This window comes from Zalophus californianus, chromosome 14 (genome assembly GCF_009762305.2).
Source record: "Zalophus californianus isolate mZalCal1 chromosome 14, mZalCal1.pri.v2, whole genome shotgun sequence".
NCBI classification, from domain to species: Eukaryota; Metazoa; Chordata; class Mammalia; order Carnivora; family Otariidae; genus Zalophus; species Zalophus californianus.
The window spans coordinates 91,683,279-91,701,959 of NC_045608.1; the positions used below are offsets into that span (position 1 = coordinate 91,683,279).

General features: G+C 49.6%; 1 protein-coding gene across 16 annotated transcripts in view; it reads left to right on the plus strand.

The window, feature by feature from the left end:
* The window catches only part of ZNF236 (zinc finger protein 236), a 107,748-nt gene that overhangs the window by 66,917 nt on the left and 22,150 nt on the right, over positions 1-18,681 (plus strand). For 15 of the 16 annotated variants that reach the window (XR_003516879.2, XR_003516878.2, XM_027575893.2 and 12 more), the window contains 10 exons: positions 75-178; positions 2,392-2,543; positions 4,119-4,331; positions 6,666-6,948; positions 10,917-11,020; positions 12,734-13,099; positions 13,835-13,980; positions 14,075-14,315; positions 14,667-14,846; positions 17,693-17,848. Coding sequence is in view for 14 of the 16 variants with exons in the window: in XM_027575893.2 (XP_027431694.2) it covers positions 75-178; positions 2,392-2,543; positions 4,119-4,331; positions 6,666-6,948; positions 10,917-11,020; positions 12,734-13,099; positions 13,835-13,980; positions 14,075-14,315; positions 14,667-14,846; positions 17,693-17,848 (1,945 nt within the window). In the remaining 2 variants the exon portion in view is untranslated. The remainder of the gene's footprint in view (positions 1-74; positions 179-2,391; positions 2,544-4,118; positions 4,332-6,665; positions 6,949-10,916; positions 11,021-12,733; positions 13,100-13,834; positions 13,981-14,074; positions 14,316-14,666; positions 14,847-17,692; positions 17,849-18,681) is intronic. The other variant, XM_027575888.2, reaches the window with a different exon arrangement.

The following is an 18,681-nucleotide window of genomic DNA, read 5'->3' on the forward strand; positions in this document are numbered from 1 at the left end:
CCTTAGTTGTTCGTTGTTTTGCATTTATTTATAGATATTCAGGTAGTCTGCTTTATACTTCTGCTAAATTTTAGACAACGCGTTTGATCCAGGAGTCGTCCCAAGAGGAACTGGAGCTGCAGACTCAGCGTCCCCAATTCCTGGAGGACAGGGAGGACCAGAGCCGGCGCTCCTACAGGTAGCCGTCTGCACATCTCGACGCCATGGGGCGCTGCTGGCCCGACCGCTGTGCCCAGTGCGTGCTTCCCCCTGCCGGGCCTCTGCGATCTGCCTCTCTCAGAAACCCTGTGAACGGGTCCTCTCTTATCCCCATTTTATGATGATTAAAGGATCTGAGACAAAAGAGGTTCACCTGCTAAGATTTCTGCAGCTAGTTAGTGACAGGACCAAGGTTGGGAGGCCGCAGCCTATAGGTTTAACCTGCTCTGTCGTGGCTTTCCTGTTACCATGTTTTCAGAAATAACTGAAATTTACTATGTGCCTGTTGTTCAAGGTTCTTTGTAGGCTTGATGCATAACAACCAAGGTGCACCATGATTGCAAAGACAGTTTTGAAGTCCACCTGTTCATCCTTCATTCACCTGTACGTTCAGTGGCATGTAGTGCGTGTGCTCAGTGTGCCTGCACTGCTCCGGACGCACGGACGAGGGCAGACTCTTGCCCCCGCTCGCGCTAGGCTGTGCACATTCACAGCGATTAAGATACATGTAGTTTTACAAAACTGGATACGACTCTGTGCGTCATATAAGAAGCAAGATGCGTATTGTCTTTATTGAGATAGTCTTGGCTTCATAGTATTTTAATAGTTTTCTTATTGGAGATGGTGTGTCACTTTCATAGGACTCGCAAGGAGGTCAAGGGTTCCTCCCCCAAGACATTAAGAAACATGGAACCGGCAGCCTATAATTTCATTATATTTTTTACCTTTTGCCTCATTATTATGACAAAATAGAGAATAGCAAAGCTCCCTGAGATGTGCTTCCTGGACCCATGGCTCCAGAGGAGCTCTTTCTGTGGACCCTGCCCCTGGCAGCTGGGGGTGTTCCCTCGCCTCCCTGCGCGGCCCCTGCACTGCGACGGAGCACCTGAAGGCCGTGTGTACTCCCGGCGAGGTGGCTCTCCCAGGGCGAGTGAGTCCTCAGGGTTGGCTTCTGTCATCTAGGTTGTCCTTGGACACTGTGGGAGAATAGCTGCGTGGTGAGCAGAGCGGGCAAGGGTCATCCGTGAGGAGAAAGGAAGCAGCGTTTTGGAGGCAGAGAAGGGCCCCGTCTCTGTGGACGGAGGGTCCTGGGTGGGAGCCCGGCTGGGGCCAGGTGGGGACAGTCTTGCTTCAGACTGTCCTCTGAGGGTGGCTGTGTCTCCACAGCACTGGTAGTGTTGTCCTGGCAGTGCTGGTTGCTTTTAGTTCATAGATGTGAACCCTAGAGCACCATTCTCAGCAGACATCAAATGGTTTAGTTTGATGCACTCAGTTCTGCAAATAGATGATTTTCTCCTGCTGCTGTGTGTACCAGAACCAATCCCAGCTTCATCTGCAGCATTATCTTTCTCAAATCAGTCGATGAGTGCCGTTGGCTTGCTTTTCTCTTTTTAATGGGTACCCTCACTGAACCAAGCTTGTATCATGGAGTGAGATTTCAAAATGTGTTTCCAGTTTGTCGGTCTTCAGTTCGGCATGGCCGTTAGCAGACTGTTAGCTGCTCTGTGCAGGTACCTGGTCCCAGAGGCGGTGGTTTGGAATGTGACTAACGTCCTGCTACAGCTTCAGACGGGGAAGTGGAAAAGGTTTCCGAATCCTTTTTTTAGTTTTTAATAATATGTGAATAAGAATTTTGAAATATTTCATAATTATTTCATCCTTGAAGTAATTTTAATATATTCTGTAACTTAGGGGAAAATGATACTGTACATTTACATATTACTCAAAATAGCTCTAGGAAAATCTGTTTTGTCATGTATCTTATAAACCTAAAGAGTATATGAATTGGCATTTCCAAGTGTCTGGACTCAGGAGCGATTCTGACCCTGAGTCAGTGGAAGGTTTCACAGTGTCTTGTATGACTTAGTAAAGAAAATAGTTTGTAATAAATTTTTTTCCTGTTAGTTTCTGATTAATCAGGTAGTATGCCTCCTGGGGGATTGCTGTAGGATTTACTGGTAATGAAATAATAAAATATGTTTAAGATTACAGCTACTCTGAGCAGAATTTGATCTGACAAATTATTAGTGCTGCTATTTCATCATTTCTTAAACGTTGGAGCACACACCTGTGTGCAACGGTCACGCATGATTGTTAGTGATCATGGGGGCGACTGTCTTCTCCTGTCTCAGAGGGCACGCTCATTCTCGTGCCGTGAACTGACGCGGCGTCTGCTCTCCGCGCTGTTTATAGGTGTGAGTACTGCAGCAAAGGCTTTAAGAAGTCCAGCCACCTGAAGCAGCACGTGAGGTCCCACACCGGGGAGAAGCCCTACAAGTGCAGGCTCTGTGGACGCGGCTTTGTCTCTTCCGGGGTCCTCAAGTCGCACGAGAAGACACACACAGGTCGCTGTCTGCCGCGCTCGGGGCTCTGTGGGATCCAGGGTGTCGATGCCGGGCTGCGGCCGTCAGCACCACCCCTTCTAGACCATTCCCATCATAGCCAGAAGCAGCTCGGTATCTGTGAGTGCTCACTCCCCGTTTTCCTTCCGGGCCCCTGCCCCAGGCAGCCAGGGGTCTGCTGCCGTCTCTGCGTCAGCCCGTTCTGGACGTTCCATCTGCGTGCAAACACGCAGCTCCAGCTTCCTTTCCTGGGTGTGTGTCCGGGCTTCTTCCAGATACAGGCAGCACGTCACTCCCTTGTGGAGCAGAACAGTATTCCACGGTGGAGGTGGACCCCCTCTCCTTCCTCCATCATCCGCTGTGGACGTGGGAGTAGTTCCCATCTTTAGGCTCATGGGAATCATCCTGCTGTGAACATGCATGTACAGCTTACATGGATGCGTTTCCATTTCTCCATTTAAGACTGGAATGGCTTGGTCATGGGGTAACTCTGTTTAAGCCTTTGAGTTGATCAGACTGTTTCTCTAAGTGGCTGCACTGTTTCACTTGTCCACCAGCGATGAGCGAGGGTGCCCCTTTCACACTTTGGTCAGTACTTGGCGTTGTTTGTCCCTTGCACCACGACCATCCCTAAGAGTGTGCCATGGTATCTATTCCTGGGCTTCATTTGCGTTTCTCTAGTGGCTAAGGATGCGGAGCTCCCTTTCATGTGTGTGTTGAGAAGCAGCTCTTCTAATCCTGTGTCATTTTTGAATTAGATTATTTGCAGTCTTATTGTTGAGTTGTTTAAAGAGTTTTTAATATAGTCTTTATCAGATATATGATTTGCAGTTAAATATATTTTACATATGTTACTTTTGTCTGTTTAATAAATTCAGTATGTTTATTTCATATATTAATGAATCTGTTTAATATCAGTGTATTCTTTATAAGGCTTTATTTGAACATAAAAACATACCGACAGAGCAAGGACAGGCTTTGTAGGAGTAGTCACAGTTGGTGGTCACAGGCCCTGGGAAGACAGGCGGAGGGCAGGTCCCGCGAAGGCCGGTTGGAAGGCCCTGCTAAGGAGTCAGCACTCCCCGTAGCAGAGAGGAGCCCATGCGACTTGGACAAGGAGCCGTGGCCGGTCAGCGAGGTGCTTGGACAGTCAGGTGCCTCTGTGTCTTCAGTCCAGAACGGACAGGGCCTTCCTGGCAGGCCTGATTTGGAAGTGAAGCTATACTCAGGTGTTGTAGGCAGTTCTCGCGTCACTGGCTGTGGAATGGTGAAAGAAGATGGATTTGAGAAAACCTTTCTAAGGCAGAATCCACCACATGTTGCCAGCTGGAATGTCAAAGACGGAAGTGGGAGCTCTCAAAGAGAGAGCTTGGCATTTGTTTAGAGCAATGTTCTTGTGCCTTTAATTCCACAAGCGCATTAGTCCTAAGACACGCTGTGTCCATTTCCTAAAATAAGACCAGGGCAAATAAATGGTCTTCAGTTTTGGGGCTTCTCGAACGTATGTTTGTTTGCTTTCGACTGCTGATACTTTAAGGTAATGAAATGCGGGTTTTGCTCTTGTTCCCGTTGCCACAGGGGTAAAGGCCTTCAGCTGCAGTGTTTGCAACGCCTCGTTCACGACCAACGGCAGCCTCACGCGGCACATGGCCACGCACATGAGCATGAAGCCCTACAAGTGTCCGTTCTGTGAGCAGGGCTTCCGGACCACAGTGCACTGTAAGAAGCACATGAAGAGGCACCAGGCCGTCCCCTCTGCTGTGTCCGCCACGGGGGAGGCGGAAGGAGGAGGTACGGCCCCGTGTTGATTCGAGGCTCAGTAGCCAGATGCTCGTGTAGTGGTGGATTAGTGCACACGTCATCGTTAAAACTAGCTTGTTTTCTGACTGTGACAGCAGTGTGTGCTCTCTGGGAAAGGACTCAGGGCAGAGAAGGAAACCACCTCACCAGTCACCACAGCCCAGAACATGCGCCGTAGCCGTGCAGATGCGAGTGGTGGTCGAGACATTAATTTCTTGACAAGCGGGGATTCGGGCTTACATGGTGGCTGCGATCCCCTCGGTTTTCCCTCCGCTGGTGTCTGTCGCGGACGTCAGCTCCAGGGGCTATGTGGAAGCCCGTCGTATTCTGTTCCGTAATTCCCTCTGGATGGACGTGTGCCTTCCGTCCAGGTCTCTCCCTGAGCCAGCAAGAGCCAGCAGTTAGGGAGGGCTGCACCCCTCCACTGGCCTGTGGGTGCACTGCAGTACCTCAGCTCGTCGACACGAAGCACCGTGTAGCTAGCTCAGGTTCAGACGTGCCGATGAGCGCACCTTGCTCCCAGTAAGGGCCGTCCTCCTGGGAAGAGCACTGTGTGTGTATGAGGTGATCTCTCTTTAGCACATCCCGGGGGTGAGATGCCAGGATTAGGAATGTGCTGTTGTCTGTTTGGACCACACAGCATTTGAGCCCTGTCACCTGACGGTGCATCCACAGTGTGAGGCCTGACGGTGTGCACGGGGTTGGTGCAGCATGTTTGTGGAGTGAGCGTGACGCAGCTGGCGTGTGAGTGTTGGTTGGCGTGCTTGCAGCCATCAGAAGGCTGGCGGCTCGTTGGCTTCTGTCCCCAGTTGCTTACCCCCGTGTGCTCTGTGCTCACCTGGCCTCGAGGTCACGGTAGTCTCCCCTGCGCTCGGCTGACGGGACGGCCCTGTAGCTTGTTCTTATATTTGGGGAAAACGTCTTTAAAATGTGCCTAACCTACCTACAGACGTAAAGACTGACGTCTCCACAGCAGAGCAGCAGCTGCTCTGGGCTCTTCAGTGGGTCATTCTGAATGTCGATGTTTCCGACCTCTTGGACTTTGTCACGATGTGGCGCCAGCTTTTCAGTCTCATCGTTGCACTGCGGTCATGTGATGAGTGAAGTACAAGGAGAGAATAATAGCTCTTCTCCTTGCAGTGAGTTACAGAACGTAGGACACCACGTACTGCTTCTGGCACCCTGTGGTGTGGAGCTGATGCAGCAGCCTCCGGGTCTGAGCCCCTGTTCCTTCTCGTCGGCTGGGGGGGCTCCTGTGGCGGCCTGTATGTTAGCTCCCCACAGTCTTTCGTGGGGTTTTCCTCTCTGGGGTCCCTGAGGAAGAGCAGCTGATGCGCTGCTTCCCGCCCTAGGGTTTACCCCATCACGTGTGTTGGGACAGTGAGCCTGGGTGGCCCGATTCATGGGGTTCTGTGTCTTCTGTGGATAGTGCTCCGTTTCACTGCCTTTTGCCCTCCCGTGGCTTCGCCATATTGATTGGGTTCTTGGAACTCTCTCTCCACCTTTCATTATCCGTGCTGGTGGGGCCACTGTCTATACCCCCACGGCCCCAAATCTTTCCAGATGTTACTCTCTCCTCCACAGCCCACCTTCCCTCTTCCCACCTCGGCCCCTCTCTCTTTCCTTCTCTCCTCTCCCTCCCTCCCATCGTTCTCCCTTTATCCTAACAGAAACACCCTGTAGCTCTTGTCACTAATATGGTGCTAGCCCGTGTCCATTTGGCTAGTTGGTGTTTCTGTCGAGGTTTTATTCTTCTGGTTTTTAGTCATCTGTGCCATTCTGACCTCCCACTCCCAGCCAACTTTTTTTCCTTCTGTTAGATTTTAATCGCACCTTATTCTTGTTTTCAATCAGTGTAAATATATTCTTACGTCTCACTGAGAGAATACTTAAATGTATATATTTTAAGGGTTTTTTTGGTAACTAATTAGGGCCTTTTTGCAAATTTATCACCTTGGTCTTCTGTCTTGGGCTGTGGATTTTCTTTATGTGATGATAATTCTGTTTTTGCCTGTATTAGTCAGCGAGTATCTGTGTTTATGAATGCTGGTGTCGTGTGTGGATGCTGTTGATTTCGGAGCTTTCTGCCGGGCTGGTCCTCAGGGAGGCACTGTTGTGATGAGGTGACCACAGTGCATCTCCCTTCTGGGGACCCATCTCGGTTTCCCCACGGACTAGCAGTGTGAAGGAAACTCCTTTGTCCCAAAGAGAGCTTCACCGAGTAACTCACTTCAAACCCTACAGAATTGTTTGGTTTCATTTTACTTGTTTCGTGAAAACTTAATTTTTTATGAGGATTGGATCCGTTTCCTGTATTTTATTTAGATGTGTGTATGGAGGAAGAGGAAGAGAATTCTGAAAGAAGTGCATCTCGAAAAGCTCGTCCCGAGGTCATCACTTTCACAGAGGAGGAGACAGCACAGTTAGCGAAGATTCGGCCGCAGGAAAGCGCGACCGTCTCCGAGCAGGTCCTGGTGCAGTCGGCGGCCGAGAAGGACCGCATCAGCGAGATGAAGGACAGGCAGGCGGAGCTGGAGGCCGAGCCCAAGTACGCTAACTGCTGCTCATACTGCCCCAAGAGCTTCAAGAAGCCTAGCGACCTGGTGAGGTGAGGCTGCTGGCGCCCTTCTCAGCGTTTGCGGGAGCGTCTGTGTGCGCCTCGACCATTTCGCCGCGGCTAGGGAGGCCTGCTTCGGAGGCTGGTGCCTCCTGAGAGGCTGGCCAGTTTCTACAGCAGCGGTTTTAAGCCGGTGTAGATTCTGGGGCTTCCATTCAGGCTCATTCGGAATGTTGGTGAGAAAGCAGTGCACTCCGTAGATGGCTTGTACGCAGGTCTAAACGGCTGTGCTGGGAACAGGGCCCTTTATCCGCGGTGTCCATCCATCCCCTGAGTGGGCCGTCCTCCTCCTGACCTTTGTGACAAGGTCGTGGTGGCCTACCTCTGCCTCACGCGCGTGTTTCGTCATCTCTTCCCCCCGGAAGACGGCGAGGGGGAGTCCAGTGCGGTGCTGTGACAGGGACAGAGCGTATTCACCTGACGTGTATCACAGTGTGGTGTTGTGGTCGTTCTACCTAATCATCAGTCATTGTAGTTAGTCTCTTACCTAGGCCTAATTTAGAAATTCAACCTCATGAGAAGTACCATGTAGGTACAGGAGAAACAGTGTACATAGGGTTTGGTACATCCGTGCTTTCAGGCATCCCCTGGGGGTCTCAGAACATATTCCTGTGGATAGGGGGACTACTGCAGGTAAAAAAAAAGAAAGAAAGAAAGAAAGAAAATGAATTATTTATTGAGGATGACACGGTGCTAAGCTGTGTAGGTTTGCGGACCACATCAGGGACCTGCTAACCCCAGGAGTGCTGGTCTGTGTAGGGAGCGAGGGCACAAGCACACGCCAGGGTGGATGGTGACAGTGTCATGAGGCAGCCTGTGATTAAGGCCAGTCAGCCTGATAGCAGCGACTGGCATGAGGTCAAGTCCAGCAGGACGGTAAGAACTAGAACCCAGGACCCTGAGGCTGAGCCTGGGAGAAAGAAGTGGGAGGTAAAGCGTTGTCCTGCCTGCAGTACAAAACCGGGTACTTAGTGTTTGCTCTAGGAGGGAGCTGATGGGTGAAGGTGTAGGGCAGCATAGCGCAGGGAAGAGCAGTTGGGATTTCGTGGTGGGTGATGGAGCAGGCTGCTCTCAGGACCCTCCACGTGGGTGGGACAGAGGCTGGTGGCAGAGTGGCTCCCGTGTTGGAAGTGCGTGTCCAGTGAGTCTGTAGAAGGTGACAGCTAGCCTGCACTCTTCTTCCCACATGGGAAGGGAAGTATGCCAGTGAGGGTGATGGTGAAGTCGGTGAGTGGGGATTAGAGTGAGTCCACAGGGAGCCGGCAGTGTCCCTCCCGGGCACCCCCTGAGGTGAGGGGTACAGTCGAGGCCGGGGCGTAAGACAGCAAAGCATATGGCGAGGAGAGCACTAGGCACTTTGGTGAAGGAATTGGGGTGCTTTGTAGGTAGGAGTGCAACCAGGCAGGAGGGGTGCCAGGAGGGGAGCACAAGGGGCAGCTGGTGGGAAGAGCCAGGTCAGCGTGAGGGGCTGGTTGGGAATCCCCGACGAGAATGCCCTGAGGGCCAGGGCTGCCAGCGTGGAGGTGATGGAGGCAGCACTGCGGGGATCCACACCCCACGTCAGACCCGTGCAAGGCTGTGGGCCTCTGGACAGTGCCGATGGGTAGCCCGCCAAGACACAGGGCAGAGGCGAGAAACCACTTGGTTGTCGGCACGTATGAATGCATCTGCATCACGACATGGAGAGTGGTGCCTAACAGCGAGAAGCGCTGGAGAGCCTCACAGCTGATTGATCCTTTTGTTCTGTCCTGCATTTAAAAGTCGTGGGCAGCTCAGCCTGTCCTGCTAGATACTGGGCAGAGATCATAGGGAAGCAAAACAAAACAGAAGCATAGCATGGGAGGCCGTCAGGTGAAAAATAGTCCTTCCTGCTCCCCACAGACAGCCAGTCAGCAGTTTCTTAGGTACGGTTTTGAGAAATGTCCACATATATGTCAGCGTTAAGTTCTGCAATTTTATTTGTTGCATAATTTTTACATATCATTGGGTCTTAGATATCTTTGTCAGTACCTGCACACCCATTACTTTCCTGTTAATGGTGACATAGTGTTCTCTTGTCAGGGAATATTAAAATTTATCCCATAACACACTGGTATGAGCATTTAGCTTTCCATGTTCAATTACTACACGAGTATTACGCGAGTACTGCACGAGTACTGTGTAAGCACTGCACGAGTACTGCATGAGCACTGCATGAGTACTGTGCAAGCACTACACGAGCACCGGATGAGTGCCGCATTACACAAGTATTGTGCGAGCACAATACAAGTACCACGGGAGTACTGTGCGAGCACTGCACGATCACTATACAAGTACTGCACGAGTACTGCACAAGTACTACAAGAGCACCGGACGAGTAACACATGAACACCGCACAAGTACTACATGAGCACTCATGAGTACTGCACGAGCACTGCGTGATCAACGCATGAGCACTGCACGAGCACTCTACAGGTACTGCATGAACACTGCAGAGTACTATATGAGCACCACGTGAGGACTGCAGAGTACTATACGAGCACTGGAGAGTACTATACGAGCACCCCACGAGTACTGCAGCGCACTATATGAGCCCCGCATGAGTACTGCAGCGTACTATACGAGTACTGCATGAGCACTGCACGAGTACTGCAACGTACTATACGAGTATTGCATGAGTACTGCAGCGTACTCTGCGAGTACTGCACGAGCACTGCAGAGCACTATACGAGCACTGCACGAGTACTGCAACGTACTATACGAGTACTGCGTGAGTACTGCAGCGTACAGGTGCGGCACAAGCACTACAGAGTACTGTATGAGCACTGCACAAGTACTGCAGCATACTATACGAGTACTGCATGAGCACTGCAGAGTACTATATGAGCACCGCACGAGTACTGCAACGTACTATACGAGTACTGCATGAATACTGCATGAACACTGCAGAGTACTATATGAGCACCACGTGAGGACTGCAGAGTACTATACGAGCACTGGAGAGTACTATACGAGCACCGCATGAGTACTGCAGCGTACTATACGAGTACTGCATGAGCACTGCACGAGCACTGCAGAGCACTATACGAGCACCACACGGGTACTGCAACGTACTATACGAGTACTGCATGAGTACTGCAGCGTACTATACGAGTATTGCATGAGCACTGCACGAGTACTGCAACGTACTATACGAGTATTGCATGAGTACTGCAGCGTACTCTGCGAGTACTGCACGAGCACTGCAGAGTACTATACGAGCACTGCATGAGTACTGCAGTGTACTATATGAGTCCTGCATGAGCACCGCACAAGTACTGCAGTGTACTGTACGAGTACTGCATGAGCACCGCATGAGCGCTGCAGAGTACTATACAAGCCCCAATGAGTACTGCACGAGCACCGCGTGGGCACCGCGCTGTGTGTTTCTGTGTGTATCCATGGGAGTGTGGGGCCAGTGTTGCAGATGCTGCTTGCTGGCCTTCAGACGGGCTGTACCACTTATGCCCGCTGGTCTCTGAATGCTCCCCAACCACCCCGACCGCGCCCTCAGCACACAGATGAGGGAAATGATATCTCATCCTTTTAATTTGCTCTTTTAAGTGCTGAGTATGGGCCAAACCTTTTCACGGGGCTTTGGCCATGTGTGTTTCTTCTGTAAGTTGTGCATTGCCCGTTCTTCCACTGTGATATTTCTCATCTTCTTACCAATTCATAAGCACCCTTTGGTTTTAAAGAAAACCCCTGTTTTCACTGGTCTTGCAGATTTTTTTGTTTGTTTGTTTTCTTCTGGATTTGTTTGTGGTTTTTTGTGTAGAGCGAAGATTAAAGGTTTTATTTGGCCAAATGTATTCAGCCTGTACTAACACATAATTTTCATTTATATGGATAGTTATGAGGTTGTTTGTAAACGTATGTAAAATTGAACTGAAAATCACTTCATTGCAAATGCTTTCTAATTGCAAATGCTTTTTGGCTAGGCATGTTCGGATCCATACTGGAGAAAAGCCATACAAATGTGACGAGTGCGGGAAGAGCTTTACTGTTAAGTCGACTCTGGACTGCCATGTGAAGACCCACACAGGTAAGGACAGTGCCTGCGTCATACGTAGGGGCCTTACAATGGCGTTTGAGATTTGTTCCTGTGTATCTTGCCCACAGAAATACTTTCAAAATCATAGAAAGCTTAAAAATCCTGAGCCACGAAGAAATGGGTGTATAAGAATTTTTGATTCCTGACTTGGGGAATATGACCCAGATAACACTGAGGAGAAGGAGCTTGATCTCAAATGCCAGGCTGTAGGTTGTCTTGTATTTTTATTCAGTTTTGAACACCTTTGTTAAGAAAATTACTTCTTAGTCTCATTTAGGCCAAAGAGATTTGGCTTGTTGAGGTTTTACAAGATCTGGGGATTTAACAAATCTCATTACAGTTCACAGGTAATAATTCTTGTTATGTGGGGGGAAATGTTTTAAAGGAAAAATATTAATGTCCAGTTTTCAATGGCCATTTTTTTCCCCGCTCATCTCCTTTGAGGGAACTGAAGGTGAGTTGTCCTAATGAAAATATATTGAGGCTTTGCTTCTTGATGTATACAGGGCATCCCAGTGGTTAGGGGGGCAGGCTTTGTACCTCTGCCAGTTTGGAGGTCTGTGTCCACTTCCGAGCCACTTCTCTGAGCCTCCAGTGATTGCTTAGAAAGTGGCACATGGTGAACTCTTAGGAAATGGTAGAGGATTATGGTTATCAAACTAATTTATATTCTTAATTTTTGGTTACCAGCAGAATTGACCAAAAATATACAAAAGAAATTTCACACATTTATATAAAGCCGTATGATTCTTTTCTGATAGGTTAATATTCGGAATTAAGTAGATACGTAAATGTAGTGTGTCTCTTCTGTGGGCAGTGTTTCTGTCACTTTGTTAGGTGCCATGTGTCTGTTTCTCTTGTGTGACGCTGTGAGCTGCTGAGGACCAGGAGGGGTCCGCTTGGCATCCCAGGTCCGGCGGGGGGTGGTCGCTGGCATGGCCGGTGCCAGTGGTGTTCAGGATGACTCGCACATGCGGGATTCAGGGCTGGCCCCCACACATAAGGAACAGAACAAAAAGTCTCTGTGAGGAATACCTTTCAGGCCTCCTGCTCCATGCTGGGCTCCTTGAGTGACCTTCGAGGCCCCCGAGCAGGGTTGGGACAGCAGGCCTCCCTCTTCTGGGGTGAGTCCCCCTGTGCCCACTCTGGTAAACAAGAGTCAGTATTGCTTTCTGGGAGCAGTAGAGGGAAACAGAAAACCAGGATGCTTTTGTCCTCCCAGAGCCTGTCCGGGGCAGAGTAGGTGGGTGACAGGGCACTCAGGCCCAGCTCCACGGCCTTCATCATGCCCTGGGCACAGGAAAAGCACGAGAGACCCAGGGGCTGAGCGTGTGATGCACACCTATGGCTCCAGGGTGCTGTCCCCTTGTGCAGGTGTGAGACACAGGTGCCGAGACACACATGTGCCCTTTGTGCACTGAGGCATAGGAGACCGCGCCGCAGGGCTGAGCTGCTCAGGGACGTGGGCCTCTGCTTCCGCCGAGGTTCAGGGTGGGCAGTGGTGCCCATGTGCTGCAGACATCTGAGCACGGGCACAGCGCTGGGCTCACACTGTAGACCGCCTACTCACTTCGGTGTCTGTGTAGCAGCACTCTGTCCCTTGCATGGCGTCCTGTGGGAGCACGGGGCTCCCTTCAAGCACTCGGGCCCCCCGGGGTCAGCACCCCGCTGGCCCCTGCTGACCCCTGGCTGGACTCCCCACAGGTCAGAAGCTCTTCAGCTGTCACGTCTGCAGCAACGCCTTCTCGACGAAGGGAAGCCTGAAGGTGCACATGCGTCTGCATACAGGAGCGAAGCCTTTCAAGTGTCCGCACTGCGAGCTGCGCTTCCGCACGTCGGGGCGTAGGAAGACTCACATGCAGTTCCATTATAAGCCCGACCCGAAGAAGGCGCGGAAACCAGTGACGCGAAGCTCCTCGGAGGGGCCGCAGCCTGTGAATCTGCTCACTCCGGCGTCCACCGACCCCAGTGTGTTCATCATGAACAACTCTGTTCTCACGGGACAGTTCGATCAAAACGTGCTTCAGCAAGGTCTGGTGGGCCAGGCTATTCTTCCTGCCTCCGTTTCAGGTGAGCCCGGGGCACAGGGGAGGGCTCCTGAAGCGCAGACACACCCCGCCTGCCTGCTCGGGGGCACTGCTGGGAGCAGGGCGACTTGTGTCTTCCTTGGAAGTTCCCCACAGGGGGCAGCTGGGAAGACTAAAGTGCCATCGTTCAGATGGCTTCCCTTCCGTTCCTCCTCCTCGCACGACATCTGCTTTTTCTTACTGGGTTTAAATGTGTGTTTTTCTCAGCATCCTCCCAGACTTCACAGTGAGATGTGTTTGGTAACTCCTCATGCACAGTGTAGGTAACATGGGAGAGTTCGCTAACTGCTCTTGGGTCACCTAGTGCTTGAAAAGCATACGTTTTGGCCATTTATGGGTTTTGTGGATTGACAGAGCGGCTGAGGCTAGCTACCAGGCATGTGTTGTGGCTTTCTGTGTATGTGACCCGTGCAGTGATTAAAGTCTGAGAAAACACGATTATTCGTTGCTGTTTTAAATCTTGGGCTAATCAACGTCATCTCTTTGAGCCTAGTTTCCGGGTGTGTTTAAGATGGATAATATCTATTTCAGAGGATTTGTTTTGCGTTGAATCAGCTAAGGTGCGTGTATGGCATGGGGTAATTATTGGTACCTGTGACGAGATCATGTTGGCGAGGTGTAGGACTTGGGTATATAAAAAGCCCTACGTGAGAATGAGCTTCTTTCCTGTCGGAGGAGCTTTTCCAAAGGCAGTCATCCACGTTGTGTCTCTTTGCAGCCGGCGGTGATTGGACAGTGTCCCTGACGGACGGGAGCCTGACCACCTTGGAGGGCATACAGTTACAGTTGGCCGCTAACCTAGTCGGCCCCAATGTTCAGATCTCTGGAATCGATGCCTCCAGCATTAATAACATCACGCTGCAGGTACAACACGTGCCATGGTGTCCTGGGCTTCGATGTGGTCAGAATCGCATGTCAGCATGAACTTTCCACAACGAGTATCTCTGTTGCTTTGCAGATTGACCCGAGTATTTTGCAGCAGACGTTACAGCAGGGCAACTTGCTTACTCAGCAGCTGCCGGGGGAGCCCAGCCTGGCCTCACAGAACACCTCTCTTCAGACCCAGGACAGCACGGTCCCAGCCAGTGTCGTCATCCAGCCCATCCCTGGCCTGTCCTTACAGCCCACCGTGACATCCGCCAGTCTGACCATCGGCCCGCTGTCTGAGCAGGACCCTGTGATGACCACCAGCAGCAGTGGTAAGTGAGCGCCGTGGGCACTGAGGACACTGCGCTGCCCCTTCTGTCTTTGGGAAGCTCAGCAAACACATCAAATGTCCCAAGAGTACCTAAGCTTCCCTAGCGACAAGTGATGTGTAATCACCGTACGCTCCTAGATCGCTACCCGCACCTGTTCCCGTGGACCTGTTGGCTTCCGGTTTCACCATAAGCCTCTCCTCTGTCTCTGCAGGAGGGGATCAGAGATGACTGATGTTTTCTTTTCAATCTTCTTTTGAAATAACTGTCTCACTGAACATTTTTAATATAAAAAAGGAGAAAATTACTATTTTTTTTAAGCCCAGCTTTATTTTGTTTTGTAATGATGACCAGGGACTCAAGACCTCTCTCAGGTGATGACATCTCAAGGCCTGGTGTCCACCTCCAGTGGCCCCCACGAGATCACCCTGACCATTAACAACTCAAGTCTGAGCCAGGTCTTGGCACAGGCTGCCGGGCCCACCGCTGCGTCGTCCTCAGGGTCTCCCCAGGAAATCACCCTGACCATCTCTGGTTAGTCACTTCACATTTTAAACCTGCTTTTCCCTGCGACTTGAGTATACCTTATTCGTATGTGTATGTATGTTTTTTTTTTTTTTTTTTTTTTTTTTTTGCAGAACAGAGTTTTGCATACAGCCAGTGCTCAATACGCATTTGTAATAAATGTGGGAAATTCAGGTTTAGTGAAATAGTGTCATAGTTCAAATCTAATACCAGAAACCAGCAGTGAGAGTTACTCATGTCCTCCGGCTTGAGTCTGTTGTCCTCTCACACTGATTTGGTCCACGGAGAGCAGGCTACATAGCTTCTTCGTCCATCTTCCTGCTCCATTAAACTGGAGGCGTCTGACTGGGGTGACGTGTGTGCAGGCGCATTCTAGATGCCTACACTCCTTCTCGGGATCCTGCACAGACTGTGCAGGACAGTGTTAAGTGTGCTGTAGGGCACTGAGAAGTCCCTACTCTCAGTGGGACTTCTGAGTAGGGACTCAGAAAATACCCTCTCGGTGTGCAGGTCACTTGAACTCGGCAAACCAGTCCTATGTGTCAGCCACCACGCGAGGTGCCCCTGTGCCAGGACGGCTGTGCCCGCGGTCAGATTGTCCTCTGGTGTCATTAATTCACCCAGCACGTTCTCCTCTGGCTCAGCCTGCAGCGTATTTTATCAGTGTGCTTTGCCCACGTGACTCTTAGCTGTTCGGTAAATGAAGCAATAATTTTTGTGGCCCTTACGTGCCAGGCACTATTCTAGTATTTTTACAGATATTAACGCATTTGATACTAATTTATTTAGGCCTCATAGCAACCTTATGAGGTGGATGTTAAAGACAGGAAAAACATTTTGCTAGGAGGCAGGACACTGTCGCTGGGGAAGAGGGAGCTTCATGTGGACGTGGGAGCATTTTCCCTTAAAACACTGGGAGTAGTGGTGGGCAGATTCCTGGACCGACCCAGCCAGGGGAGCAGGCCAGGCTAATAGAGTCGCGTTTCAGGGAGATTTCTGCAAAATTTGTGAGTGCAATAGAAAAGTTATTCAGAAGGAAACCAAAAGCTTTCTTTTTTAGGGAGTGTCTTTATTTCTTTTACTATATGTGACAAACTTGAACCCGTTCTTGGATGGAGTTTTGGTTTGGAGTGACATGGAGTGATTTTAGATGCTATTAGGCAGCAAACATTAACTTTCAATTTTACATAATCCAATTACCTTCCTCGTTTCTTTGTATATATCTGAGTTTTAATACTTTTTTTATTTTAAGGAAGTTGTTTGTTGAGCGAGTTCACTTGTCTTGAGTGCCCTCAGTGTATGAGGCACTGTGCTAGTCCTGCACAACAGGCCCGTCCTGCAGGGTTCCTGCTTAGCGTTCAGACTGTGTGTTACTTAGCGTATGGATTGTGCTACTCTTTCTTCCGTGTTTTCCTGTTCTTGATCATGAAGTTATTTTATTACTCATCAGTATTTTCAAAACAGTAAGGAGACAGATTTAACCAATTTTTAAAAAAAAATTGGCTATAAAGGTTTATCCTGGGAGAAATCTTTAAACCAGTTGATGACACGGGGTTTGCCCAAACCTTGGGCTTGAGACTTCTTGTTCTCAGTCGTCATTATTGTGCTCATGGGAATTGGCAACTCACACATCAGTGTTTCCTTACTCCATGCTAAAAAGGCTGTAGGAAAACTTTCAATTTATGGTCACTTGTTGAAAGCGTTTAGGTAGGATTTTCAGTTATTTTGTAGGAAGTTCTTCTTTCCATTAGTGTGTATAATTATACATGCTTGTCCATGTTAGGAAGCGATTATTACTTCAATGAAGTTTTGTGGACTTTTAGCAGTTCAGAGGTCATTTGAGAAAGAAACTGAACATTGGGTAAAAGGCAAAAATAGTGCTCAGGCTCCCAAACGATCTAGTTCCTCTATACCAAAGCCCTCTTATCTGATGTCTCAGCTAGTTTTCAGCAGAGAATCAAAAAAGTGGTACCCCACGTACTCTGACCCTTCATCTACAGGCCTTTTGAAGACGGGTCTGCTGTGCTGATCAGAGTTCTGTCTTGTGCCCGGCACGCACAGCTGCTTTCCCCTTTCTGTTTCTGTAGAGCGGTGTGAGGATGCTGCTGATGAAACAGCCGAGGTCAGCGTCCTTCTGTCTTTTGATGCTTTTCCCTCCAGTTTGCAGAGTTGTCTTGCTTAAACCTAACTTGACAGTAGATTTTTTTTTAAGGTGACTTGTTTGTGTCCAGTCTTCCCAAAGCATTCAGTGTGGGTTTTGTTGACATGTCAGCAGACTGTCCAGTTCTCCCATGTGCATGTTTCCCTACAGTAGCACAGCTTTTGTGACCGTTACAGCTACAGAAGCTGGAGTGCACAGGTTTAGAACCGAAGGCCAGTGCCCCCCAGTGGGCATGCACCCCAGGCACGTGTGAGCCCCGAGCGCCGTGGTGTGGGGAACCCTCAGCCAGGAGCCGCAGCATCGCTGCTTCCTCGAGCCCCGGCGGTGGGAGGTTAGGGGAGGGTCTAGCATCATTTTGTCGTGTCCCTACGATGCATTTAAACACACGTTTGCCATAAGTTCTATTCAACAAAGTTTGTAATTTTAAGTGCCTAAATACTGAGGCAAAGTGCCAAAATACTGCTCAAAATACTTGAGCAGCGCTTCAAAATGCTTCACAGCTTACAGAGTGTGAACAAATACTGGCATTTAGAGGAAATGAATGTATTTCATGGTCTTTTCATTCTTTTCTGTAAGTATTATTATAAATAAAACAGCTTTCATTTTGATAGCATGTTATTTCATGTTTAACCCGCTTGCCAGGATGTGACTTAACGTGTTACTTTCAGATATCACAATATTAATTTCCATTTAGGTCAAGATCTTATTCAGCACAATGCTAATGGAAGTAGTGAAGTGAACGGAAGCATAAGGCTATCAGCTCCTGCTGCCAGTGGTCAGTCTGCAGGTGCCACCCTAACCATAAGCAGTGACCAGCTGCTCGCCCAGAGCGCGACCCTGAACTCCTCAGGTACGCAGCCAGCGCGTCAGCACCAGGGACGTGATCCGAGAGCCAGTCGCAGGGCTGTGTCCCGGTTGCAGGAGAGAAGGCGCCTGTCTTCTTTCCTGACTGGTGTGTCAGCGGTGTGTTCTGTCACCTGGGACAGGTGCTTGTCCCTCCGTCCAGGATACAGTTCTGCTCTAGAGTTACCCACCAGTTAGTCGTTCTGCTGACTAAGGAGTAAAAGCGAATCGTCTCATTCAGATAGACAAGGTGCCGGGTGTTAATGCACATGGGCTTGTTGAGGACTCTGTCCCGAAGCTGCCCCCTGCCACCTGTGCAGGGACCTGCCTAGCTCATGGCCTCATGCCCCACAGCGAGACTCTCCTGGCACCAGCCCACACGACGAGAACGCAGTTTTAAAAAGGCATCTTTCTAGGGTTTTGAAGTGTAGACTTTGATAAATAGAAGCAAATGAGCTCTAGTAAAATAAGTTACAGATTCACAAGGACTCGTCAGTGGTTTATGATGACATGCCTGTCTCCTTTTTTTTAATCTTATAGAGATTTTATTCATTTCTTAGCCTTCTAATTTTCCAACTTTATCGTTTTTTGAGAAAAAATTTAGTATTTAGATATGTTTGTAGCTACAGGAAGGCTTTTTTTTCATGCTTATTTGAAATGCTTTCTTATGCAGTAATTCATTTCTTCAACAAAAGACTGTACGTGTATTGTGTGGCAGAATTGTACTGAATCTGGGAATGTGACACTGAGCAGGACAGACATAGCCCCTTTGCATTTTGGACCCTAGAAACTGATGGAGTGGACTTCATTGAAGAATCTGTAAAGCATTGTAAAATTGTG